At 39.0% G+C, this 27,598-nt stretch overlaps 1 protein-coding gene across 4 annotated transcripts in view; it reads left to right on the top strand.

Moving 5' to 3' along the window:
• The window catches only part of STIL (STIL centriolar assembly protein), a 53,244-nt gene extending 33,993 nt beyond the window's left edge, over positions 1–19,251 (top strand). For 2 of the 4 annotated variants that reach the window (XM_043877713.1, XM_043877714.1), the window contains exons 13-17: positions 328–493; positions 3,586–3,817; positions 7,639–7,852; positions 8,956–9,206; positions 17,686–19,250. In XM_043877713.1, coding sequence (XP_043733648.1) covers positions 328–493; positions 3,586–3,817; positions 7,639–7,852; positions 8,956–9,206; positions 17,686–18,475 — 1,653 coding nt within the window. In that variant the 3' untranslated portion in view covers positions 18,476–19,250. Of the gene's footprint in view, positions 1–327; positions 494–3,585; positions 3,818–7,638; positions 7,853–8,955; positions 9,207–17,685 lie in introns of all 4 variants that reach the window. The other 2 variants (XM_043877716.1, XM_043877715.1) reach the window with 2 other exon arrangements.
• The last annotated feature ends 8,347 nt before the right edge of the window (positions 19,252–27,598 follow it).

Consider the following 27,598-nt stretch of genomic DNA (forward strand, 5'->3'; position numbering starts at 1 on the left):
TTCATAAGTGAAATAGAAATAAAATGTCAGAGTGTTAACATTAAGGCTTTTCTACATAAGTGTCAATTTATGAATGTTGATCTAAGAACCTATGTTTTTACTTCTAATAGGTAGCCCATTTGAATGCTTCTTAATAACTAATGACAATGATTTTCAGCATTGAATAAATTTTATGGTACAATCTAGTTGATATGTGAGAAAATATAGTTAAAAGTCAGTTATTTATAACTGGGGCACTTTGTAATTCATTTTTAAACTCTTCTGTCAGTTTGGTTGATTACTTCACTGTCATAAACATACATAAAAAAGTCTTTTTAATTGATACAGATTCAGCGTTTGTTAGAAGCACAGTCTCTGCAGCCCTGTTCCCCTAAGACAACCACTGTTGAAGACACACTGCAAGCTGCAAGACAAATGGAGTTGGTTTCCATGGAAGCACAGCCTCCCCCTGCTTTGCACATGAGAAAAAGTGTAAGCATTGCTGTGAGCACAGGTAATTTCATTTTTCTTAATTTGTACATAGTACACATAGAATTAAAACCAAGGTGATGAGAGTGTAACTTAACTCTTTGTGTGATTTTACTCTTTATGAAACAAAACTCTACCTGAAAACAGATTGGAAACCACATAACACAATGTGTTGTTTGTTTTTGCTGCTTTTCCAAGCTGGACCCAGTTCTAATGAGAGAAGTCATCTGTGGTTTAGGGGATCAGGGAAGATTTCATCCATGCAGTGTTATTGATTCTGGGCCTTGAAGGGAATGTAGGATCTTGGTGGAATTGAAAGATAGCAGAACAGATTGGGTAGAGAAAATATGGGCTCAGACAAACAACGCAGAGTTCTGAGTTCAGAGTTCTAGTACTCTACCCATTACTATGTCACGGAGAGCCATTACTATATCTTTTACAAAGCTGTCTGTTTCATCTTGTAAGCAAAATAGAAGGCCTTTTTTAAAAAAATCAATAATATAAATGACATCTATGTGTTTACATATTTACTCACAATCAGACTATGAGATCTTTAAGAACATTTTTGTGTGTTCAGTATCTAGCAAGATGTCTAGTATATAGGGTGGTGGTTATAAGACTGAAGAGGAAGAGTCATGTACAGTGTTGATAAGATTTGAGAACTAATTGGATATGGCAGTTGGAAGAGGGAAGATTCAGGTTACTTTAGTTAAATGCCGTGTGATTATCCTGGATTGGGTCCTGAAACAGAAAAAAGACATTAGTGAAAAAATTGGTGAAATCCAAACAAAGTCTGGAGTTTTAGTTAATAGTAATGTACCAACACTGTTTTCTTGATTTTGAAAAATGTACCATAATAATGTAAGATGTTAACAACAGGGAAGACTGGGTGAGGAATACACAGTAACTCTGTTTTATCTTCTCTGTGAATCCAGAACTATTCCAAAATTAAACATTTATTAAAGGTGAAAATAAAAGTTACTTCATGATTTTGAGCTTGGATGACAGAGGGAGGCAAGTTAGAGAAGCAGAGGGGAGGAGATGAGTTCAGTCTAAATATCTGTTCAGATTGAGCTACTTTTGGAAATGTAGATAGTAATACTCAAATGTTAGGAGAGTGGAGTGGATTGATGACATAAGAGTTGTGAAAGTAACAGATGAAGGTTTGAGCCTGGAGAATACAAATTTAGGAGAGAGCATTAACAAGGAAGACAGCTTGCTATATTCTTTATCTGTACCCATATGTTATCTAAACTTCATGAAGAGGGCAGCAATGAGGGAGGGTAGCAAGAACCTCATGTACATTTATAAGTCAAATTCAGGTATTACTCAGTATTAGTTAAGATTTTTTTAGCAGCAAGTAACATAAGCCACTTTGAACTAAGCAAGGAGGGAGACTTTACTGGAAGAATATGGGGATGTTTCATGAAAACCAAGGCCAAGAATTGGGCTGGACTTCAGAAAAAAACTAGACATAGACACTAGAAAATCATTGGAGTATCCAGTTATTACACATGGCTGTTTTATCAACTCTATCTGGAGTCTTCACTGCTTTACATTTTAAAATATAGCTCATGCAGAGCCCCAGAGTTTCTGTAATACAGTTCTACCCATGTACACAAACCACATTATGATCCTTCAGTCTCAACTTCAAAATGCTGAACCTGAATGGTCTAGTTTGGATTAGATTTTAATCCCTGTTTCAGGGATAAGGGAGAAGCATGTAATAGGGACATATCTGCTGGAGTCCCATCTTTGTTAATTGCAAGGATGACAGTTTCCTGCATATGTGTGCCGAGAGGGTGGTGGTAAAGCAGTATTATGAGATAAACCAAAAAGTGCAGTTTCCTTCTATGTCTCTTGTGAAGTCTGTACTTACTATATTCCAGTTGTTCACCATCTGTATCTGTCACTAGACTGTAAACTTTTATTGACTATTGTATCTTATTACCTAGCTTGATGCCTAAATCAAACTGATTTCCTGAAATTATTTGAAACAAGTTTTCAAGCATGATGTATATTTCAAATATTTTGAAACCTCATAGAGTCATATTTAGAGCTTTGACTTATATGCAGAAAAATGAATTATTAGTCATTTGAATTAAATGGCTCTCTATGATAATACTTAATTCCTAAGGGTATACACTGGTGGGTGCTCAGGAAGAGTAGCAGCACTTAAATAACTTTTCTAAATTGTCCTTTTATTTTTGGGGGGGGCTGTGCTGTGTGGCTTACAGGATCTTAGATCCCTGATCAGGATTTTTTTAAATGCTTAGTTGAATACAAAACTAAATCATCCTTTTATTAATTTATGTTTATAAAATTACCCAAGTTGATGCTCAAAGTGGAAACAGTTTTGACTTGAATTTAGTCTTTGGTTTTAACTTTATTTCTTTAAATCATGTATGTATTGCAAGATTTCTCAAAATGTGGAAGGCATATCGCTCAGATTCAAAAGATGATTTGGTGTAGTATAGAGATTACTATTTTATACTGTGTAGATATATTTATTCCTATAAGTATTGGAAAAAAATATAGCTAGCACATAAAAATCAATGATTTCACAGAAATGACGCAGCTAGGTAAAACAGTGAGTTGATTTAAAGAAAATCAGTAAGCAAATAATAATACATGCAAATAATTGTGCAAATGATCTATACAATTTGGGAAATATTTGATTTTTACTTGCCTTATATTACATACGTCTGATACAACCCTAATACAGTCTCATAAATATTGTGTTTAAGGATCAAAATCAAAGACCCCAGGGATTTGCATTTTATATATCCTCTCATGTTTTTCAGAACAGCAGTTTTTGAAACACATATATACTCCAAATCATATTCAGAACCTTGACATGTAAAACTCGTCATGAGAGCCACACCTCTTGAAGAGTCAGGGCCTGAAGGGTCCTCTTTCCCTTTGTGCTCAGTTTCCTCTCTTTTCACTTTTCATTTATTTCTTCATGGCATTTCTGAGAAAATATAATCTGAAAACAGTTCTAGGTAATTGTGTTAAAATAATATAGCTAATGTTAACCTAACAAAAGTTTGTCAGAGAGTTATTTTTTATAATTGAGTGTCTGTTTCTGCATCTGTTAAATCATCTGTTCTCCAGGTGCCAGCTTGTTTTGGAATGCAGCAGGTGACGATCAAGAGCCTGAATCTCAGCTGAGGCAAGATGATACCAAGATTTCCAGTGAGGACATGAATTTTTCTGTTGATATTAATAATGAAGTCACAAGTACTCCAGGTAGTGCATCTTCGTTAAAAGCTGTTGATATTCCCAGTTTTGAAGAGAGTAACGTTGCTGTGGAAGAAGAATTTAATCAGCAACTTTGTATATCCAAGTAAGATCTCTTTGATTCAGTATTCATCTTCTTTTTTTCTTTTTAAATTCTAATATTCCTCTGGTAGTCTAACTCAGAAACTGTTTGTTTTGTCAAAGTATTTTTATGGTGTCTTTGCTAATGTGATTCCTATGTAACAGAGAGTTCTTTTTTGGCTGCACCACTCGTCATATGGGATCTTAGTTTCCCCCATCAGGGATCTAACTTATGCCCCCTGCAATGGAAGCATGGAGTCCTAACCACTGGACTTCTAACCACTGAACTGCCAGGGAATTCCCTGTAAAAGACAATTCTGAGCCTTTTGGGACCATTCCCAGATGTCAGTCATTGGACGTATAAAACAGTCTTACTGAATCAGAACAGCTGAAGATTTCAGAAATATCTATGTCAGGCCTCACTAGAGATTCTGATAACACTAGGTCCCAGATGGAGCCAGGGTCCTGAATTTTTAAAATTTTTATAAAGATTTACATACTACAATTATATGTGTATAATAACAGAGTCTTTATTTCTGAGAGATGTAACCTGTTATTCAAGATATACTCAATAAGCTGATGGGGATGAAATGGCAAAGGGCAGAGCTGAAGTAAGATAGACTCTGAGTAGATACTTTTTAAAACTGATTGTACATAGTGGTTTGTTAAAAAACTGATTGTACATAGTGGTTTGTTAAAACTCTCTTGTGTTTGAAATTTTTCTTTATGAAATTTTCTGTAAAAAAAATAGGGATTCTGAAGTAATTCAGATCCTTTGCAAATTTGGAAACAAATTCAGCAAATATTCTTTGAGCTTCTGGTATATGTTGCCAAAAAACTAAGCCCTAGAAATTGAGCAGTAGGTCAGACAAAGCTCCTGACTTCATGGAATTTCCATGAGTTCTGGAGACAGTAACCGCATCAGCAGGAAACATATAATTTCATATGAAGACCATTGCCTGAAGAAAATAAACCAGGGTGACCAAGTGGAGTGTAACTAGGATAGTGGCATGGGAGTGAAGTGGGTATATTAAGTAAGATGGTGAAAGAAGCCTTCAGATTATGTAGGGCTTTGTAGGATGTAGAAGTTCTGAATGTATTCTGTGTTCATTAGAATCAGGGGGGATTTTAAATGACATAGTAGTATGATCATTTTTGTTTTTTAAAGGCCATCCCAGCTGTTTTGTGGCAAGTGAACTGACGGGGGTTAAGATTAGAAGTAAGGAGACTGGTTAGTAAACTGAAGACCAAGTGAGATGAAGGTGCCTGGGAATTGGAAGTGGTGGCAGGGATCAGGTGTAGGATAAATTTTGAATGTGGAGGAATAAGGTGGGTTAAAACACCACAGTGTAATATCACATGAAATAGTTTTAAAAGAGGTGAATTCAGTGGTAGGGGTGGCGTGAGCAGGCAGTTGATTACTTTTTAAAATTTTAAGCCTTTTGGTAATATTTGATATTTTAAATTATCTGATTACAATAATGATTAGAACAACAAACACACCCTTCCAGAAAACCAAAAATATTTATCTGCTTTTCTCAGTAGAGAGTATGTTTTAACCTTACAATTCAATTAAGTATTTATAATATGTACCACAGTATATTAAAAAGATCTGTATACCTGTCTCAACCCCCACTAGATTGAATTCCTACAGTTTGTGGATCACACTCGTTTCTGTATCTTTAGGACTTGAACCAGTGTCTGGTTCCCCACATCAGCTACTTCATAGATGTTCGGTGATAGGAAGAGCAGTTTGGGCTAAGCCCCCAAGATAAGTTCACATTTCACTTGGAATAGTTATAGAAAATGAGAACAAAGAGACATGAACTGTGGTTATCCTTATTTATTCTCCCTGTGGTTATCCGTATTTATTCTATCTGTATTTCCTTCTGTAAATTGTAGACTACTTTCAAGGATTAGTTTTTCCCTCTGAAAGTAGAACTTTAAAAATCTCCAATCCGTTGTGGTTTTTAACTTCAGAAACAGATCTGAGTTAACTGATAGAAGGCAATTAATTGCTTGTTCAGGGTGATTAACCAACTCTGTGGATTCCAACATATAACTAGATGTAAATCTGATCTTTGTTCTCCATAGTATATGATTCAGATTAAATAGTATCTCCAGTGTTATGTATAGTGGTTTTGGTGCTTTTCTAGGATTCTTCCCAAACATCTAGTCTGATTCATGCTGTGGTTTGCGCTGCTAAGTATTCATACATGGCACCTGGCCACCTGAGTCCCCTGTTCCCTTTGGATGTCTTGTTGGGTTAGTCTAATGTTAAAGCAGTTGGTGAAAGGTAAATTTTTTGACTTGCAGCATATATGGTAATCGCTTGCTTTTTCCCAGGGAAGAGCCATGTGTGATATCCATAGACCTTCTTTTGACACAATACTTTTTCTCTTTTTTTAAGAAGTCAGGCTTTGGACATACCTGCTAATACTTGCCATATTAGAATCATCTTTAAACAATTTTTTAAATTTGAAATCTTTAATGTTTTAGTTCTTTTCTTATGGAATTTTTAGCTTTTATTTTTGTTTGGTAGGTTAGACACCAAAGCAGGTATTTTTAAATTCTTGAAAAGGCAATATAGCAGAGTGATTAAGAGCATGGAGCCAAATTGCCTGGATTCAGATCACAACTGTGTGACCATGGGCAGGTCTCATAATTTCTGAATGCTTCTGTTTTCTTGCCTACATATGGAGACAGTACCTATCTCAGGATTGTTGTAAAGATTAGATGAGTTAATATATGTAAAACATATAGAATAGTACCAGAATTAGTACCTTAAAAATTGTCATCATTTAGCTAAAGGTAGAATAAGTCTAACTCAGTAACTGACATGAACTCTTTTTAAAAATAAAGAGATTTGCAGATGTTTGCATGATAAAAATCCTGCTCAGTACAAGTACTTTACCCAGAAGCCATAGAGTCTCTGAAGCCTGGATTTCTGCTTCTATGTTTGAGTTTTGAGGTCTTCATTAAAGTGAAATCAGTTAACATGATTGAAGATAAATGTTCAATGTGCTATTTAGGAAGTAAGGGGATAGCAGCAGGAGATGAAGAAAACTAGCAATTACAGATCCCCCACCAGGTTTATCTGGTACTGTGCTAGGCACTTTGTATCTCCTTTAGTCCTGTCTCATGTTTTTCAACCCAGGGAGGTGGATGCTGTTTTTCCCATTTATGAATGAGGAAGCTGAGGCCCAGAGAGATTAAGATATTTGCCCAAGATACAATGAACACACAGATACCTTTATTATAAATGAGAGTATATGTGAACTAAGAGATAAAAGAAAGTGCTAACGGAGGTTGAAAGAAGCAAGAGGACATATCCAGTTAAGGTTTTAGAACATCATAGAGGAAGTAAACTTTTAAAATGTCCCTTGAACAGTGGATAGGATTTTGATAAGAGTATGCCAATTTAAAAGCTTTAGAACAGTAACTCTTGGCTCCAGGGCATTTGAAAATACAGTAAATTGGGGCCCTCCACCAGTTGAGAATCTCTGAGGGGAGAAGTTCAAACAGTTGTGTTTTTAAAAACTTTACAAGTAATATTGATGGTGTAGTTAAGATTGAGAACTATGGCATAGTAGACAAAATTTATGGGCAGAAGAACTCAGAGTACTGTTCATATTCCAATTTGTTCAGAAGATAAAATAAAACAGGGAGCATTGAAAGGGACTGGCTGAAAAGCCAGGTTGACTACCAAATTTCAGAGAGCTTTGACTGGCATAATAAGGAATTGTTTTTGTGTTAATAAACCATTTAAGATTTCTGTTTGTTTTGTTGTTGTTGTAAAACAAAGTAACAATTAACTAACAGTTACTTTATATATGTCCTTTGAAGCAGCTCTTCTCCACTTGAGAGAAAAGAACCTGATGTACCTGTATTCTTTCCGAATCCCCTGCAAGCAGAATGTGTAAGCATGTGCTTCCAGAGTGGACCAACAGAGGGTGCCAGTAATATCTCCGGAACATCAGGGGAACCCAAAACTGAGCCAGTAATGCAACCCTTGCCTCATCAACCATCAGATAACCAGCAACTATTCCAGGATGTGTTGGTAAGAAAATGTAAAGCATTCTGTCTTTTGTGAGATGGTTATTTAGTCTAAGGTACACTAGTTAAGCCTTTCCCATCTTTAAACTGATGGGGACCTTGATAGGAAAAGATTTTCCCCAAATTCAAGTTCAAAGTTAGTACCAGAAAAAACAAGCAAGAGTTTGCAGGAGGTTTGAAAATTAGAAAGTAATAGAATATTTATGATAATGTTTGCTGATTTCAGCTCAGATAAGCAGATTTTTATGAAATACTTAGCTTAGTCTAAGAAAATGAACTGAGTAAAGTGGGTAATATAAAGATGAACATGACAGTCTCTGCCTTTGAAAACTTAGGGGAGATAACACATGCGTACAAGTAACAAACAACTAAAGAATGAGCAGTACTGTAAGCAAAAGCAGCACACAATAAAAAGGAGTTGATGTATGGTAGAAACTAGCACAATATTGTAAAATGTAAACTGGGACTTGGAGGTCAGATGACCGTGGCTGTCACTTACAATCAAATTGTAGATTTTAGAACACTTGATTTCTCCATTTATAAATGAAGACTTGTTAAAATACTTCATAGGGCCCTAAGTATTCATCAGTTAACACGGATTTTGTTATTTGCCTGCTAGGTCCTACACTGGTGCTACCAGCCATGTGCTCAAGGGAATGAAATATCCTTTAATGTCAGAAAGGCAGAATTACAGGTCATTCTCATTCAAAGTGAGAAAAGAGGAGTCAAATTCTGACAGTAACATAAAGGTTACACTTATAACTCTAAAACATTATCTTTTTTCAAATGAAAGCATGATTTTAAACTTTTGTTTATAAATATTTCACAATAAATCCTTGAAAATACTTGAAATATTACTCAAATGATTCTAAATCTGTTGGCTTTAAAATGAACAAGTTCTGAACAAACATTCTAAGTTTTCTCTAGGATCTTCATTCATTAGGATGGACTTCTTTTATAAAAATTCCATAAAACTTGGCACATGTACTTGATACTTTGTAGAATTTAGCAAGATAATATTTTACTCTGGCATTACTTAGCAGTATTATTTGTATTTTTGTTTCCTAATAGTGATTTTCAAATACGTCCTTTTTCTTCTTTCATCAGAGTCAAGGGAACCACCGACTAAATAACTCCCCCAAAGTAACTGAGGAGCCATCTACCAAAGCAGTAATTATCAGTCATGAGTGCACCAAAAACCAGAATGTTTACCATACTAAGAAAAAGAAACATGATTCAGGATCGGTGGACAAAGAATGTGTTCTTAATGCAACTCTTAAGCAACTTAGAAGCTTTGGAGTAAAAATTGATTCTCCAACTAAAGTGAAGAAAAATGCACATAAAGTGGATCATGCCAGGTAAGTTTAAAATTTGTTTTAAAAGATTAAAAAAATTATGTAAATGCATTGCATCTTCCTCATGAAAAAAGGTATAAGTTTGCCATTCAATTCAACTGGCTTATGATTTATTCAGAGTCTATATTAATATGTATGTGGTGAATAAGAAATCATATCTACCCTATAGAGGTTCCATTTTAGTAGAAGAGTAGGTTATATACCTAAGTAATTTGAGAGACATAGGGATATCTCCTGAGTAAAGATGCCAACAAAATGCTCTAGGAGTCTTAGAGAAAGAGAAATGAGCTGTTACTTACTTTTGGTGTCTAGAAAAGTTTTCCTGGCAGTGACGGGGTCTGTGTCACCTACTGGATGTACAGTTACTGCAGTTGTCATTTAAAAAGGAAAAAACCTCCCTTTTTATAGGACTGTGTTTTAAAGACTATAGTTATATGAACCTTACTTATTTCTCACCAGTTCCAACTGGCCATGTTCTTCTGTTCAGATTTCTCTTCATCAAAGATCAGCTCAACACACACTTGCTTTTAAAAAACATAAAATCTGGAAATTCTATAATTAAGGCTAGTGCTGTGCTTAGTCACTCAGTCGTGTCTGATTCTTTGCGACCCCATGGACTGTAGCCCGCCAGGCTCCTCTGTCCATGGGGGTTCTCCAGGCAAGAATACTGGAGTGGGTTGCCATGCCCTCCTCCAGGGGATCTTCCCAACCCAAGGATCGATCCCAGGTCTCCTGGATTGCAGGCGGATTCTTTACCATCTGAGCCACCAGGGAACCTGAAATAAGGCTAGTATGTTTTCTATTAATTATTTTTGATGTTTTTCTAATACAGTCTCATGATTTAAAAAAAATCATATAACATGCATGAATATCAAATAAAATGCAAAAAACACCCACTTCCCAAACTCCTCAGTCTGACTCCTTCTAAGTTATTTCTCTTAACTATTTCTTTGGTATTTGTCTAGAAATGCTCTACACATGTTCAAGTATGTATCTGTGTGATGTGTTGCAATTTATGGGTTTTTTTGCATAACATTAGATACTTTTTAGGTATATGCAATTCTTTCTCATGCATTTAAACAACTGCAATATTCTGTTGTGCCCATGTACTATGATACAGTGAACCCCAGTTCTCTACTAATGGATTTTTAGGCCGAATCTCTTATTCCATATCTCAAACAGTGCTAAGTGAAAATCATTCTACAGGTACTTGTACAAGTGATTTTGTAGGGCGAATTCCTATAAGTGGTGGGATCAAAGGATGTATGCATCTGAAAGTCTGGCAGATGTTGCCATTGCCCCCCAAAATAGCTGTACTGAATAGTTTATATTCCTGCCTCCAGTGGAGTGAGGCTAGCATTTTTGAAGGTCTTATTTCAATACTGTTAGGATAGAGGCTTTATTACATCTGTTAGAATGCTGCTATCTTTGTAGAACCCTTACATTTGGTACGGCTGCCTGTGGGGAATAGTTTTTAAGTAATGTATTTCTTCATAGTGGCCACCCTATTTTAATGTCTTAAGTGTCAAACAACTGAAATTAATACATTTTCCATATACAATGAACTTGATACAGTTTTTACATGCCTAGAATGAAATGTAAAGTAAAGCCATTTGCTCTATCAGTATGGGGTGGTCAGATTGTTTAATCAATTCTTCTGCCCTTTACTTAAATGAAAATTTATATTATAAATTTATACTATAAAAATGATACATGGAGAAGGAAATGGCAACCCACTCCAGTATTCTTGCCTGGAAAAATCCATGGGCAGAGGAGTCTGGCGGGCTGAAGTCCATGGGATTACATGACAGCATGTGTGCACGAGGGTGGAGGGAGATGGGTTGGTAGCAATAAAGTGGTAGAACTAAAAAAAAAAATGATACAAACTCAGGGTTGGAATTTTAGAAAATGAAGAAAATGTCATTTGAACTAATAACACCCAAAGGAAATTAGGAAACATGGTTGAAGTTTTACTGTATATATAATTTTGTTTATTTTTCTTTATTCACCATTATAAAATAGACATTTTCATTTAGTATTGTGGGCTATTCCCATTTTTGAAATTCATTTATCTATATGATTTGAAAAATCCATAGATATACACCCATAGACAGGATTTTAGTTTCATGTAAGATGATTTTCTCAAGGAAATGAAAGCTGAGATGAAAGAAAATTGTTTTCAAAAGCAATATGTTGAATTAATTATTTATATAGAGGGGTAAGCTGGCTAAAATGTTAGAATAACATAGCTATATCTTCACATGAAAACTTTTTGTTTCAAAGCTTTATTTTATTGTATAAATTGGGTAAAATATTATAGAGCTTTGGGAATAGAGTTTGATATTTGTTTTGTTTCCATTACCAAAGTAATGTAAGTTTATTTTGGACACCTTAGAAAATTTAGAAAAGTAGACCAAAACAAACAAACCAACCATATTCAGAGAAATTCCTTGGCAGTCCAGTGGTTAGGACTCTGTGCTTTCACTACTGAGGGCCTGGGTTCCTTCCCTGATTGCAGAACTAAGATCTCGCAAGCCTTGAGGCTGAAAAAAAAAAAACTACAAAAAAACCATATTCATACCAACCAACGTAATTTATTATTAAAGAATTTGTTTTGTATTTCTTTTTATTTTTCTAAAATTATTTTAATAGCAGTCATTTATTGAGTGAGCACTGTGTGAGGAACTGTGCTAAAGGTTTATGCAGCATTATTTCAATTGATCCTTGCAATAATCTATGTGATAGATACTCTTATTATACATGTTTTATGAATGAAGAGGGCCTTCCCTGGTGGCTCAGATGGTAAAGAATCTGCCTGCAATGTGGGAGACCCGAATTCGATTCCTCAGTCGGGAGAAGGCAATGGCAACCTTCTCCAGTATTTTTGCCTGGAGAATTCCATGGACAGAGGAGCCTGGCAGGCTACAGTCCATGGGGTTATAAAGAATCGGACACGACTGACCAACTAACACACACACATCAGTGAAGAAATTAAGTACCAATTTATTCAGGGCCCAACACCTGTAATTTTAAACCTCCTCTTCTAACTCTAAAGTCCATAGTTTTGTTTTTCTTTTTTTACTGTTTTTGCTCTATGCTTACTGCTTGTTTAATTTTTTGGTAGCATGTTATAGTATGTACATTTTGCTGCTTTGTGTTTTGACCATACCCCCCCCGCCCCCCAAAAAATTGGTCTTATATTGGAAAATAAGCATGTTTTCAAAGTTGTTATAATGTTTTCTAAGCATCATCTTTAATGGGGATTTAATAAACTAGTAAGTGGGTAGTATTTATTTACTTAACCCTTTCCCTCTTGTCAGAACTGAGTCAAAGCGTTTTCAGTGCCTTGCTGTCTTAAATATTGCTATGATAGACATCTTTTTGCAAAGATTGCATTTTTTAGGTTTAGTATTATTTTTTCAGAATAGAATCTCAGAAATGGAAAGATTAAGCCAAATAGTAGGAAAATTTTAAGGCTGTCACTGTACTGCTTTCTGAAAGAGTAAGATTTACAGTCCTACCAGCTATATATGTATTAGTAGTTCAGCAATACTTTCACTCATTTTACTTCAGTAAATATATATATATATATATATATATATATATATATAGCTTCTACTGTGAGGCAGCTATGAGAAGTATCATAGTATATAAGATAATCTAGGAAAGCTGTCTTTACCCTCATAGATCCTAAAGTTCAGTAGAGAAGATGCACAGGTAAATAGTCAATTATAACATACTCTGGTAGAAGAGGTACCTAGCATATTTTCATACTGTTTTGTAATTATCCTATATTAAAATTGATTATTTTTAAATATTTGTGCTAATTTAGACCAAGAGTTGTTAAATTATCTTTAATTTATATTTTATTGATTATAAATGGGTTCTATATATTATTGTGATTAAAAATAAACTGCACTGAAACTATGTCTCTAACACGTAAGTCATATTTTTATTGTTGATAGTCTCGGGCTGAGAGGAGACTCCAGGTATAAGACTATCTAAAACCTACCTAATTAATTCATGTTTCACAGTTTGTCTTGATCTTAGTTTTTTAGTGTAATCTACCACTCCTACCACATTCCAGTTTACCCACCTGTGGCATTAGCAAAATTCCTTGCTATTACTTTGACCTGGGATATTGTTTTTCATCTTACTGCTTGCCACAGTCTTCCTTCTCCTATAAAGTAGAACTCAGATGTCACCTTTTTGTCAGTGTATCCAGGACCTCTCACCTGATTATTGATGGTTTGTATCTCAGAATACCTAGTTTCTAATAGATTATACGGCCTGGTCTTGTGATGGCCTTTCCAGTGAGATTGTGAGTTTTATCTGTCTGTGAATCCTCATTGCCTCTGTTACACTTGGTGGGCCTTCATGGATTCCTAAAGGAATGAAATCCCACCTACTGGGGTCATCACTGAAGTTTACAATGAATGCTCTACTCTTTTAATACCTCTGTAATACTTACTGTCAGTATGTATGGCCTTGTGTTATCTTTTAACACATATTGGTATACTATAGCTGATGTGCGAAAAGTTCAAAAGGCAGTTGTTTAGTAGATTTTTCCTATGAAATAGTGTATAAATTGTAGTCTAGTATTCCAGGAAAGTAATCTTGTAATCCTTGTATGCCCATTGTTTTTCTGATTCCGTAAACCAGCTAGCCTTTGTCATTGTACCTGTGTGAAAACTTACTTCACGTTCCAGTTCTGGACTCCAGGAGCATTATCCTCCAGCCACAAGAGTAGCTGAGACAGGGGAAAGAAGATTTCCTTTTGGCTTTCCAGATCCCAGAACCCTGCAGATTAAGAAGGTCCAAAAGCAGGAAAACAAAAGAGGGTCCCAGACGTACCTAGAAATTGTAGGGAATTACCTCTATGGGCATATTCCCAACTGGAGTGATGTTTTGAATTCAAAATAGATCTTAAACAAAAAAAGAAAAAAACAAAAAAACAAACAAAAAAAAAAACAAAATAGATCTTAAACAATCTCTGTAGTTACTTCTTTGCTCTACTTGGAAACCATATGTGTTCTCTACTTGAAAACCCTGCACAGGGTAAGTAGGAGATAACTAATCGGGATTCACACTGGACAATAAGTCAGGATTGATTTTCATCTTTAAGTTGGAAGAATTCCCTTAATTGTTGGCATGTGACACTCATACTCAAACATAAATAGACTCTCATTATCCTTTTGTAACTGCACATCTAATGAGATTCTAATATAGTATATCTGTGATCAGGGCTTTTAGGATTCAAACAGTGGAGTATCTTACTTTTGCTTTTCATCTTAATTACCCTAGTGTTTCTATGCATTGGTTCCATGTATTGATTTGTTTTCAAAGTCAAGGTGTTTCCCCCAGCCCCCAAATTGAAACTAGCTGGCTGTGTTATTGAAGCTTGAAGAAACTTGTAAACTGGTATCAGTTGTTTTCATGGATTTATATAGATCTTTTAACCATTCTATAAAAGAAGATCTGTTATTACTCAGCCATGAAAAAGGAATGAAGGAACTTCCCTGGCAGTCCAGTGGTTAAGAATCTGCCTTGCAATGCAGGGGGCGCAGTTTCGATCCCTGATTGTGGAACTAAGATCCCACATGCCACGTGGGGCAACTAAGCCCGTGTGCCGCAAGTACTGAGCCCTCACGCTGCAGACAGTCTGTGCATCACAGCGAAAGATCCTGCGTGACACAATGGAGATCCCACAGGCTGCAACTAAGGCCTGACAGCCAAATAAATAGTTTTTTTAAAAAAGAGTGAAATAATGCCATTTGTAGCAACATGGATGGACCACGGGATTATCATATTAAGGAAGGTCAGACAGAGGAAGCCAGATATCATATGGTATCATTTATATGTGGAATCTAAAAAAAAATAAGAGAAATGAACTTACTTATGTAACAGACTCACAGACATAGGAAATAAACTTATGGTTACCAAAGGGGATGAGGGAAGGAGATTGGAATTTAGGAGTTTGGGATTCATGTATACACATTACTATATATAAAACAGATAACAAAGATTTATTATACAGCACAGGGAACTGTATTCAGTATCTTGTGATAATCTATAATAGAAAAGAATCTGAAAAAGAATATAAATATATAAATAACTGAATCACTTTGCTGTACACCTGAAACACAATGTTATAAATTAACTATACTTCAGTTTTTAAAATGATTTTTTTAAAAAGATTTCATTAAAATTAGATCTACTATTTAAAACTTTTTTTTTCTTTTTTTTTTTTTTTTGGCCATGCCATGCAGCATGCGAGATCCTACTAGTTCCCCAACCACAGATCAAACCTGTGCCCCCCACAGTGAAAGTGTGGAGGCCCAACTACTGGACCACCAGAGAAATCTCTCGATAATTAACATTTTGAATTAGAAGTTTGTTTTAAATTTATTTATTTATTTTTGGCTGCACTGGGCCTTCATTGCTGCTCAGGCTTTTCTTTAGCTGTGGCAAGCGGGGGCTGTTCTCTAGTTGTGGTGTGTGGGCTTATTGCAGTGGCTTCTTTTGTTGTGGAACACAGACTCTAGGCACACGGGCTTCAGTAGTTATGGCACATGGGCTCAATATTGCGGTTTCCAGGCTCTAGAGCACAGGCTCAGTAGTTATGGCACAAAGACTTAGTTACTCCACGGCATGTGAGATCTTCCTGGACCAGGGATTGAATCTGTGTCTCCTGCAGACTTGGCAGGCAGGTTCTTTACCACTGAGCCACCAGGGAAGCCTGAATTAGAACTTTTTATTTGCCTTTTCATGTTATTTACATTAACAAGATATTAGATATTTTTAATATGTAAAAATCTGATTTAATATGCAGATAGCTTATAATTTAAAGGAAATGGGCAAAGAAAGTAGAAAAAAGACTTTATATTCAGAAAATATTAATGCTATGAATGTATCATAAAAGAATATGTCTAGATAGATTGGTAGTACCTCTTCCATCTTATTAAGGCAGTCTCCAGACTTCTCTGGCTGTCCAGTGGTTAAGACTCCATGCTTCCAATGCAGGAAGTGCAGGTTTGACCCCTGGGTCAGGAAGATCCCCTGGAGAAGGAAATGACAATCTGCTCCAATGTGCTTGCCTGGCAAATCCCATGGACAGAGGAGCCTGGTGGGGTACAGTCCTTGGGGTCACAGAGTCAGACATAACTGAGGAACTAAACAACAACAAAGGGCAGAGGTGCAGGCAGTGTCTGACTTGAATAAAACAGCTGAATTGCTTCGCTGGATGCTGTGGAAAGCCATGGCGTATTCACTGACTAGGATATAATAATAATACAGTATATTATATATTACATATAACAGTACACAGAGGACTCAAGGGAACAGAAAAACTCTGATAGCAAAATGCAAGTTGCTGAATACAGTATAGTGAAACAGTGGTCATAGAGGCCAAGAGAGTAAGGCTGACCTGGTCTCAGCTTGCCAGTTACTAACTGTTCAACTTACGGAAAAAGTCTCTATCCGTTAGTTTTCTCAACTGTAAAATAAAGATAATAATAATACTACCTATTTTACTCATGCAGTAAATATTTATTGAATGCCTGCCTTGTGCCAGGCACCACAGATGCTGCAATGGCAGGAGAAACAGAAATCCCTTGTCCTCATGGGCTTCCATGAGGGAGCTAGACAATAAATAAAAAATGTGAGTTAAATATATAGATAGCCATAAGGGCCCAGGAGAAAACAGAAAAGCAGGGGAAGGAAAATGTGAATTGTTGTAATGGTGAATAAGGTTGAAATACATGATAGGGACAACCTCCCAGAGAAAGGTTTTTGTGAGGATTAGATGAGGCACTAAATGTTTAGCAGAGTGCCTGGCACATAAGGCACCAATAAAAATTAGCAGCTATTATAGTATAAATGATATGCAGGAAAAGGCAAGTCACTTAATTACTATTAATAAAATAACACCAACCAAAGAGAGTGAGGATGACATCTAACGAAAGAAAATTACTGTATACACACACACACACACACACATGCACACATGCGTGCATACACCTTCATATCCAGAGACTGGTTAATATTTTTCATTCATTACAAATGGAATCTCTTCTATGAACAATGTAACATTCTGAGCTACTCATCAAATCTTGTAATGTTACATTGTCAATTGTGTTTTCTGTTTGATTTTATTTTTGTTTTACTTTACAATATTAAGAAGCTTTACATTGTAAGGTCTTATATATGGTCTTAAAACTGTAACTGATGTTAATTTAGGAAAGTTAATTTGTGTTCCACTTTTATTCTTTGAATCATAGATTATCTTCTAGAATACTGTATTTATCCCTTGAATGTATCTGTATCATCAAGACTTAGATGTCTGAGCACTCAGGTAGAAAAGCACCATCCAGCTTAAAGCTGAAGACCTTTTGTTACTTTCATAAAGTGAAACATATTTACAATAACACTGTTTAGTACTCAGAATAAGATAAATGATGGCCTGCCTTGTTCTGTCTTTCAGTGTGTTGGCATGCATCAGCCCTGAAGCAGTGATCTCTGGATTAAACTACATGTCATTTGCTAATGTTGGCATGAGTGGCTTAAGCCCCAGTGGTGTGGATTTGAGCATGGAAGCAAATGCTATAGCTTTGAAATATTTAAATGAAAATCAGCTGTCACAACTGTCTCTCACACGATCAAGCCAAAATAATGGTGATTCACCTTTTAGCCTTCTACATATTAATACAGACAGAAGCACAGTGGGGCTTAGTTTAATTTCGCCAAACAACATGTCATTTGCAACCAAAAAATACATGAAGAGATACGGACTCATACAAAGCAGCGACAATAGTGAAGATGAAGAGGAGCCTCCAGACAATACGGATGGCAAGAGTGAACATTTAGTGAATCAAAACCTTACATACATAGCTGAACAACTTGATTGTCAGAAAGAGCCTTCCAGGAATGCTGGTGAGATAACTAATTGTTATAACTGTGACTCCGTGGGTACTCACACAGATATGCCAGTATTGAGAAACATTACAAATGAAGTTGTTCATCCAAAAGCAACACAGCAGTTGAATGAAAACCCTGCTTTCTTATTAAAGAACCTTAAACCAAGCCCTGCAGTACATCTCCGAACTGGAAAAGCAGAATTTACCCAGCATCCTGAGAAAGAAAACGTAAGGGACATTCCAGTTTTTCCTGAAAGTTTGAAACCTTCTGAAACCTTAAAGCAAATGAATAGTATGAATTCAGTAGGCACCTTCTTAGATGTAAAGCGTCTCAGGCAGTTGCCAAAATTATTTTAAACTTTTAACTCCCCACCCTCCTGATAAGAGGATGGGATGTCTCCTGAAGATACTTACGGAAGTCAGAGCCTTTTGACAGTTTTGGAATTCCTAATCACTAGGGATCACTCTGTTGATAGCAGCTTATGGCAAAGAGCTGAACAAGTGGCCTGACTGTGAGATGGCTAACTGGTAGGAGGCCTAAGTGCTCTTTGTTCAGATAGAGTTGTTAAGCATCACTGGGTCTTCAAAAAAAAAAAAATCCTAAAATCAGTTATTTCAATAAATTTAGATAAGCAGATGCTATCCAGCTATGAATCTGAGTTGCCCTTTTATACTGTACATTTTGAAAAGTGTTTTCCTAGCATTTTGCATCTACCCAAATACCACCTAAAAGAACATAAAGTTATCATGACCCTGACTAAATTAGCTAAACAACCCTTATTGAATTTAAGGGGGGAAAAGTTTTATTTTTTTAAAATAACTTGCAATCTTTTATAACAAGGTGTGTATATATATATATATATATATTAAGATGCACATTTGTTAAATACTGTGGAAGTAAACTTTTGCACTCTTGTGGGCTGATGTTAAGATAACATTTCAACATATAGCACTAGCTATCACAGAATAAGAAAATTATGAATATGAGTGTGTTTTATAAACTTTGAATTTTTCAAATGTTTTACTATTTTTTTTAATGGAATTTAATAAAAATGTCTAGATTGATTGCTTTCCTTTGTCCTCTGTTATAGCATATCCTTGTCCACTTAAAAAAACAACTTTGTAGACTGCCCCAAAATTCCAAAAATGAAACAGAGAATTCAGGTGTACCCTTCATTTAGCAACACCCAATAATGCTATCTTACACAATCATACTAAATGATCAAGAAATTAACATTTGGTACAATATTAGTAACTAAACCACAGACCTTTCAGGTTTCACAAGTTGTTGCACTCATTTATTTACTTTTTGGTGTATAACTGAAATTATATCACTTATAGATTTACATAACTACCGCCACAATCAACATACAGACCCATCCCATCATCACAAAGAAATTCCTTAGTTCTACTCTTAAAATACAGCCTGCCTCCAACTCTAACTCCTGACAACCAATGATCTGTTCTCCATCACTGGAGTTGTGTCATTTTGAGGATGCTAATAAAAATGGAATCAGAGTATGTACTTTCTTGAAGGTGGTTTTCACTCAGCATAATGTCCTTGAGATCCATCCAACTTTTTGAGTACATCAGTAGTTACTTCCTTCCCCCACCTTCTTACAAAATAAATTTTAAATTTTTATTTCTGAATATAAATGAAAATGTCCTCATTCACTTGAGTGAGAAAATTCTTCTGCTAAAGTTAAATTAAGACATCATAGCCTTATATAAAAATTTGAGATGTTAACTGCAAAGAAACGGACTTTCGGTCTCTAAATACCCAGTTTGGGCCCTCTGAGATGATAATCTGATAAACCAGTTTAGCTAGCCAGCCAATGTATGGTAGCATGACAGCTCTCTGCTGTTCTCCACAGGAGCCAGGGACCAGTCAGTGCACATTTTCCTGTTGCCTTGCTCTGAGGTTAAAATTCAGATGTAGAAATGTCACTGGTGGTGATTCTCAGTGTTTTCTCCCCATGGTCATCGTTTGGGACTTGTTTGGGTTATTTTAATAAATATTTTCAAAATCCACTTACAGGTTTCACTAGAGTAAAATTTTAAGTAATGGAATTGTGAACGCAACTTCAAGTGCATTCTGTTTCACTTTAGTCCTCAGTGTTTCACCCAAGAAGTGAGTATAAGTACAATTTATATTGCATATTATTTTTTTTAATTTGAGAGAATGCTGATTCACTGACAGCCTCACTAACTCTACCATTATCACTGGGAATCCTGTAATTGTCACATGAAACAAGAAACTATCCGAACAATGAAAACTGAAGCTGAGACTTTATTTTAAAAATAATTGCTTTTTGGCTGAACTAGGTTTCATTGCTTTGTGTGGGCTTTCTCTAGTTGCAGTGAGAGGAATCTACTCTTCACTGCGGTGCATGAGCTTCTCATTGTGGTGGTGTCTCTTGTTTTGCGGCACAGGCTGTTGGCTTACAGGCTTCAGTAGCTTTAGCACATGGGCTCAGTAGTTGCAGCTTATGGGCTCTGGAGCTTAGGCTCAGTAGTTGAGGCACATGGGTTTAGTTGCTCCACGGTATGTGGAATCCTTCTGGACCAGGGATAGAATCTGTGTCCCCTGCATTGGCAAGTGGATTCCTAACCATTGTACCAGCAGGGAAGTCCTGAAGCTGAAACTTTTTAGGCAAAATCTAGTTCCATCACTTCTGTTACCACATTGAATTTAAGATTTCTGATAAGACACTTCAGCAGTTTTGGAGACTGAATTTAGACTGCAGATTAATTAAAAAACACATGTCACCTACTAACTAAATGGGCTTCCCAGGTGGCTCAGTGGTAAAGAATCTGCTTACCAATGCAGGAGATGCTAGTTCTATCCCTGGGTTGGGAAGATCCCCTGGAGAAGGAAATGGCAACCCACTCCAGTATTCTTGACTGGGAAATCCCATGGACAGAGGAGTCTGGTGGGCTACAGTCCATGGGGTTGCAAAAAGAGTTGGACATGACTTAGTGACTAAACAACAATAAAAACTAAAAACACATCCAGAGAAGAGGGACCATTACTGAAGCCTCTCTAGAAGTTCTCTAAGAAGATATTTCACTTTGGAAGTTATCTGGCAAATTAGAATCTACAATAGCTTTTCGGCATCTTTGGAAAAAGTATCAGTACTGGAAAAATTGGATTAAGGGCGAGATGATTGCCTCTCAAGTGACATTTGTCTGAATTTCTTTGATTCAGTCCCACACAACACTATGTATAGATATACGGGTGTTAACGTCAAATGGAACAAGGAAACAATGGCGCTTCTATTACCTGGGAAAGGAACCTATTAGTCTAGGTCCTAGCCAGTTGGCACCTCCACCCCCTTCATCCAGTGCCCCTTCACTCAGCCTCTGAGCCCCCTCTACGTGCTACACTCTCGTCCTCTGCCTTGCCCTGCCTGTGCTAATAAGCTCCACAAAAGCGGATGTAGACAGGTGAGATATAAGCCTTGCTTCGCCATCTGTAAAGGCTCCAGGGAAGACCGATAGACACTGGAAACAGTGGCACGACAGTATGAGACAGCGTGTGATGAAATGCCATAACCAGTGACCCAGACTGAGGAGACAGCAGAGCAGTCGCGATAGCTTCCATCTTTTAAGACTTAACCACGTGCTCACAGGGCGCTGCGCAGAACACGTCACACACCTTAGTTCATTTAAGCCTTCTGGCTGACCCCAGCTGGTAATCCTCATAGTTGAGGGACTGACCTTAGGGAAGTAACTTACACAAGTAAATTGTAATCAGATTCAAACTCAAGCTTCTATTAAGCCACTGAGAAATGCAACTTATCTGGGGCCCGAGGACTTCAGGAAGCGCTTCCTACGAGACACAGATCTTGAACTGAATGATTTTGAATACTACAGCCAGCGCTATTTCAGATATGTGCTGACATCCAAGCTACTGGCCTTATTTCCCCTCCAAAAGTCCCCCTGCCCTTTAGCCAAGACCAGAAACCACTGCTTTTATAGACAAGAGTCCTGAAGTAGGCAACCCCTGCACTGTTAATGTTATAAGGAGTTTGATGATTTTACATCGTGGTACTACTATCAGGGCCCCAGGAAGTTAGAGGAGCAAGACTTTTCTGTGCCCTTGTTTTCTAGACATTACTCTTGCGGGCAGAACCTGGTTTAACCAAGAGACCTTTATGCTTGCAAAATAAATTTAATGGTAGTGTCTTAGGTTTGCAGACTGCTTCATACTCTTCAAAGTGCTTTCCCACACATTTCCTCATAATCCTCACAACCAAAACCCAACGGGAGTATGTGTGGCAGACATCATTCACCTCTGTACATATGATGAGACGAAACACAAATGAGGTATAGACGGGCCAAGATCACACCTTGAGAGTTAACAGCCTGGTCCTTCCATAGCATCCAGTCCAGCAGCAGGCCTTTCGTCGGTTCTTCCTCTCCCCACCTGCACCTCTTTTACCCCTCTTCATTCAGCAGGTGTCTAATGTTGATTCTGCTGGGCTCTGAGCTGGATGCCAAGTATAATGTGATGAACAAGACAGCTTGTCCTGTAGGATCTTGATCTAATGGGAGAGACACATGCAACCATTAGCCATACAGTGATGTAGGGCTTATAGTAAAACTATATAATGTGTGAGGATATATTAAGAGAGGCTGGGGGGATGGTTATCTTGAGAATGCTCCAGGTTTTTCCAAAATCTTGCAGGAGCAATATGGAAGAGAATGGGAAGACATGCTATTTCTGAAAGAGGGAACAGCTTGTTGGGAAGCATGGAGATCTGAATAGGTATGGCATTGGAAGAGGGGGCTGAGGCAAGAAACCAAAGATAGGAAAGGAAAAAAAATATATACATGTAGAAAGAACACTGAGTTAGAAGTCAGCAACAATTGGGTTCCTCTTGTCCCTCTGCTCCAAATTCCATGACATGGGGCAAATCACCTCACATCACTAGGCTTTAGTTTCCGAGAATTATTGAGGTGAAGGGGTTAGTTGTGTACCTATAACATGCTGTGATTATAAGAAGCGTTGAGGCAGAAATAGAAGTCCAGAGGAGGGAAAGCCTTCTGCAAGAAAGAGCGTTAGAACTGGGCCTTGAAGTATTTCGAAGGATTTCTATAGTTGTCAATGAGGAAAAGATTTCCTTACTATTAATAATACCTACTATTTAAAAATTTAAAAAGAAAAGGAATTCTGTTTTCGCCAACAAAATGTCGAGTAATAATATCTGTTTGAAGAGATACCAATGTGTCTTCCTCCAGTTCTGAATTAACACATTCCTTGCCTTTAAGGAGCTCAAATTCCAGTGTGAAAACATCAAACCCAGGGAAAGGGGTTTAAGGGTTTGGAGGCCTGGGAGATGTTCCCTGTCTCCTCTCTGCTACCCAAACCGGAACTGTTTGGATCACAAAAAACATCCTCACAGGAAATCCTGCTTTCCCACCTCCTGGTAAGAGGCTGAGCTCCAGGAAAAGGATGGATTTGGGGAAGAGCCCTGTGTCCTGCCTCTTCACGGGAGGTCTGGGACCAGGAGGACAGGAGGAACTAATTAAAAACACAATGGAAACGGCAATGTCAGGTTTTCAGAGCTGCTGGGGCCCTCAGAAATCACTCCGTCCTCACTGTACAAATGAGGACACATGGGCCCCAAGAAAAGGGACTCGCTTGAGTTCACACAGCTTAGGAAGCACAGCGCTTGGGTTGGAACACAGGACTCCGGCCTGAGTTCACATCATATGCCGTGGTATTTGAGTCAGTAAATCAGGTGCCAAACAATCAAACCTAGCCTCCCCTCCCCCACCCCATTACCCTTTATACCATAAAGGAAGGAAAAGGCTATGTGTGCACATGGGCACGTGCACAAACACACACACTCCAACTGCTCCCTTGGCCTCTGCACCCTCCAGGAGCTTAAAGCCCTGTGAACTCATAAAACAACGCTTAGAGGCACCCCTGCTCCACGACTCCTCCCCACCCTGCAGGAAAGTGAGTTTTTTCCCCCTTTTGACTTCCCATTCCCCTTTCTCTGGTCTTCCTTTTGTCCTCTTGCAGATGATGACAGCCAGCTTGAATGCTGGTTGTGCGTAGCCAGGGCCGGGAGGTTCTTAAGGGCAGGGACCACGTATGCTAGCCTTATCCAGAAGGTCTGCTGAATGTCCCTGCTCTGTCTGGGGCCTTGTGCTAGACTACTGGAAACAAAAGGAAAAAGAAAGTTCTGGCAGACCCCGCCATTGTAAACATGCCTGTGTGTGTGCACGGACACATGTGCCTAACCACACTCTTCAAACATTTACCTTCGTCCTGCTCAGAGTCTCGTCAGGCCTCACCCAGCTCTGCGAGGTAGCAGCAGCCAAGGCCACAGTTTCACACGCACACACTCACAGAGGTCCTCGGGATCACAGAAAACTGGGGCCAGAGCAGAGGAAAAGAGCTGCCGCGAGTGACAAGATCCTGCTTCAGGGCCGTGGGAAGGGGGAAAGGGTGACAGGATTATCCTGAGAGATCTTTCTGAAAATCCGAAACTGCCTGTTGCAGAGTCAGTACAGTTTGCCTGCTGCCTGGCCGATCCTTCAGGTCACAGACGAAAGCACAATTATATTTGTTTTCTCATCTAATCACCGTAGTGACTCAGAGACTGAAGAACAATAGTTAACATTTACTGACTACATCTACTATGTTCTAAGCCCTTTCACACTGTTAGCTTACTTCTTCCTCACAACAGTATGAGGTAGATACTCCTAGTAGCCCCCGTTTTAGGGAGTAGGAAATAAGAACAGGGAGGTTAAGTAATTTCCCCCCGAGGTTACACGGCCAATGTGAAGAACCAGGATTCGAACCCTGGCAATCGCTCTTCACCCAAGCATTATGTGGGACTACACTCGGTGCTAAAGTGCTGTGGTTGAGGGCACCCAGGTGAAGCCAGGGTTTGAACTTGGGCCTGTCTGGCTTCAGAGCACATGTTCTTTTCTTTTTCTCCTCCTTCTCCCTCAGAGCAGAGGGTTGATTGAAGGAAGCCTGTGTTTCCACTCCCTAAAGCTCCAGTTCATACCTTGATATGGTGATACTAGGTGATGGATGCTGGCTGGGAGGGGATCAGGTACATGGACCACAGCTGAGTCACTCCCGATGAGTGGCTTGCTCCCAACCCCCAGAATCACCCCAGGGGTTGGGTGTGCTGTGACTCTCCCCTCCCCTCCCCTTCCCCAGCATGGACAGTACCTTGGAGCCAGGGAGAGCCCAGCACCCCACCCCCATCAAGGCCAGCATTCCCTGGGCCACCCAGGAAGGGGCTGCGAGCCACAGCTTGTGTAATCACGGAACAATTTCTCTCTCCTTGCACGTTTTCTGGCGCTGGTTTCTAGAACCAGGAGGGCTGGCCAGTTCTCCCTGCTCTAAGCTCATGGTTCCTGCTGGGTGATGTCCCCCTCCTTCAATTTCTTTCTCCAGCTCCATCTCTGTTGCTCTTCTTTCTTCAGCATATATTTGCATGCTCCTGCTCTGTCTCCGTGATAAGCTCGGATGTGGACAAACCAGACAAGGTCCCTATCTTTGGGGGCCTCAGTAGGGAACACAGACACCCAAACACGTGTGGTTGGAACCACAGTGAAGGGATGTTTAAGGACCTTAGGAGAAAGAGCTGAGGCGGGAATCTCTGCTCTGCTGGAAGTCCCAGGCCAACCAGGGTCCCTGGCTCTCCCTGTCTCCCTCGGGGAGATTTACTTGGTGTTCACCCACGTCTCCTCTCCCCCTGCCACTCCATGCAGTAGGACCCCAGGGCACAGTCCCGGGAAAACAAGACAGTGGAGGGACGAATCCAGGAGGAGCCAAGCACCCAGCTATATGCCGCCAGAGGCCCTCGATCATGGGTGTGATTTCATTCAACGCCTCTCCGTTCCCTGAAGAGTGAGCCTTGGCTCCCTGAGGGCAGCCCAAGTGGGCTATGCCTCCTCTCCCATCCCCCGCAGCCAGCACAGGGCCCGGGACTACTGCTCCACAAGAGTTTGCTTAAGATGGACAAACGAGCAGAGGCTGTGCCCACTGTGCAGATGAGAAAACTGAGTCCCAGACAGGGAAGGTACTTGCTCCCCCACCATAGCTTTTAATAACAGAATGAGAAAGAACCCGGGTTTCTTAGCTTAGAACAGGAACTTGCTGCCCAAGAAAGGGGAGCGTGTCTTTCTGTCACCCAGACACCTAAGACACTCAGGTCAGTTCAGTCGCTCAGTCGGGTCCGACTCTTTGCGACCCCATGGACTATAGCACACCAGGCTTCCCTGTCCATCACCAACTCCCGGAGCTTGCTCAAACTCGTGTCCATCGGATCAATGATGCCATCCAGCTATCTCATTGTCTGTCGTCCCCTTCTCCTCCTGCCTTCAATCTTTCCTAGCATCAGGGTCTTTTCCAATGAGTCAGTTCTTCACAACAGGTGGCCAAAGTATTAGTATACCTAAGACATTGCTAGGCACAAACTAGACGTGCAGAAAATGTGGAATAAAATGAATGAATGGAGCTGGGTGGCATGTGATAGAGCCCTCCATTCTTGCCACATCTACCATGGAGCCACGGTCACACTGAGAGGCTTGCTGTCCCCATCTGTGCCCTTCACTTCCCAACACCGGGCCTTTGTACTTGCTGTTTCTCTTCCCTGTCACCTGCCCAGTCCTCGCAGACACCAGTTCTCTGAAGTCTAGTCTGATTCTTCCAGGCTAAATAAACACACACACACACAGTCTGTTCCCAGCGCACTTTGCACACCCCACCCTAGTAGGGCACCGATTAAACTGCACTGTAATTCTTTGCCTCTATCTTAAGATCTCTAGGCATGAATACAGAGTTGATGTGGAGTAGAGACTCCTCATAAAAAATAATAGCTTCTATTTATTAAATGGTGGTAAGCTCTTTGCAAAGCTCTTTATATACATCTCATAATCTTTCCAACAATCCTGTGAATCATGTGTTATATTTGCCTCCACTTTAGAGAGGAGGAAACTGAGTTACAGAAAAGTGATGTAACTTTCGTAGTAACACCTACTGAGGAGCAGAGGAGTAAGTCTAGCCTAGCATGTTTCAACAATCAGTCACATCATTAACCACACCATCAGGCTCTGTCCTGTGTGTGGGAGGCATTCTGAGCTGACATACAGGACCCAGGCCATGTGGACAGAGGGCTCCTGCCATGGTGTTTCCTAGTGACTCAGGAGCTGGTGACAGAGTCCAGTAGGAACATGTGTGTCTTTAATTGGTGGCTTTACAGACTTTCCCCTTCACTTTCTACCCTTATTTCCATCACCCCATCACCCTGGCCCTGGACAGCTGACAGACCTGTTTATAATGGTCAGGGCTGACTTGTTAGAAACATGACACGGGAACCAGGATGCTCTGCTGGTATAGGTACCTGTGGGGAGCTGGAGTTCTCATCGGGAGCCGGAGCGGAGACTGAAAAAGAGGAAGGGGGCAAAGATAAGAAGCGCAGAGGCAGAATAAGGATCAGGGGC

This window comes from Cervus elaphus, chromosome 20 (assembly GCF_910594005.1).
Source record: "Cervus elaphus chromosome 20, mCerEla1.1, whole genome shotgun sequence".
NCBI classification, from domain to species: Eukaryota; Metazoa; Chordata; class Mammalia; order Artiodactyla; family Cervidae; genus Cervus; species Cervus elaphus.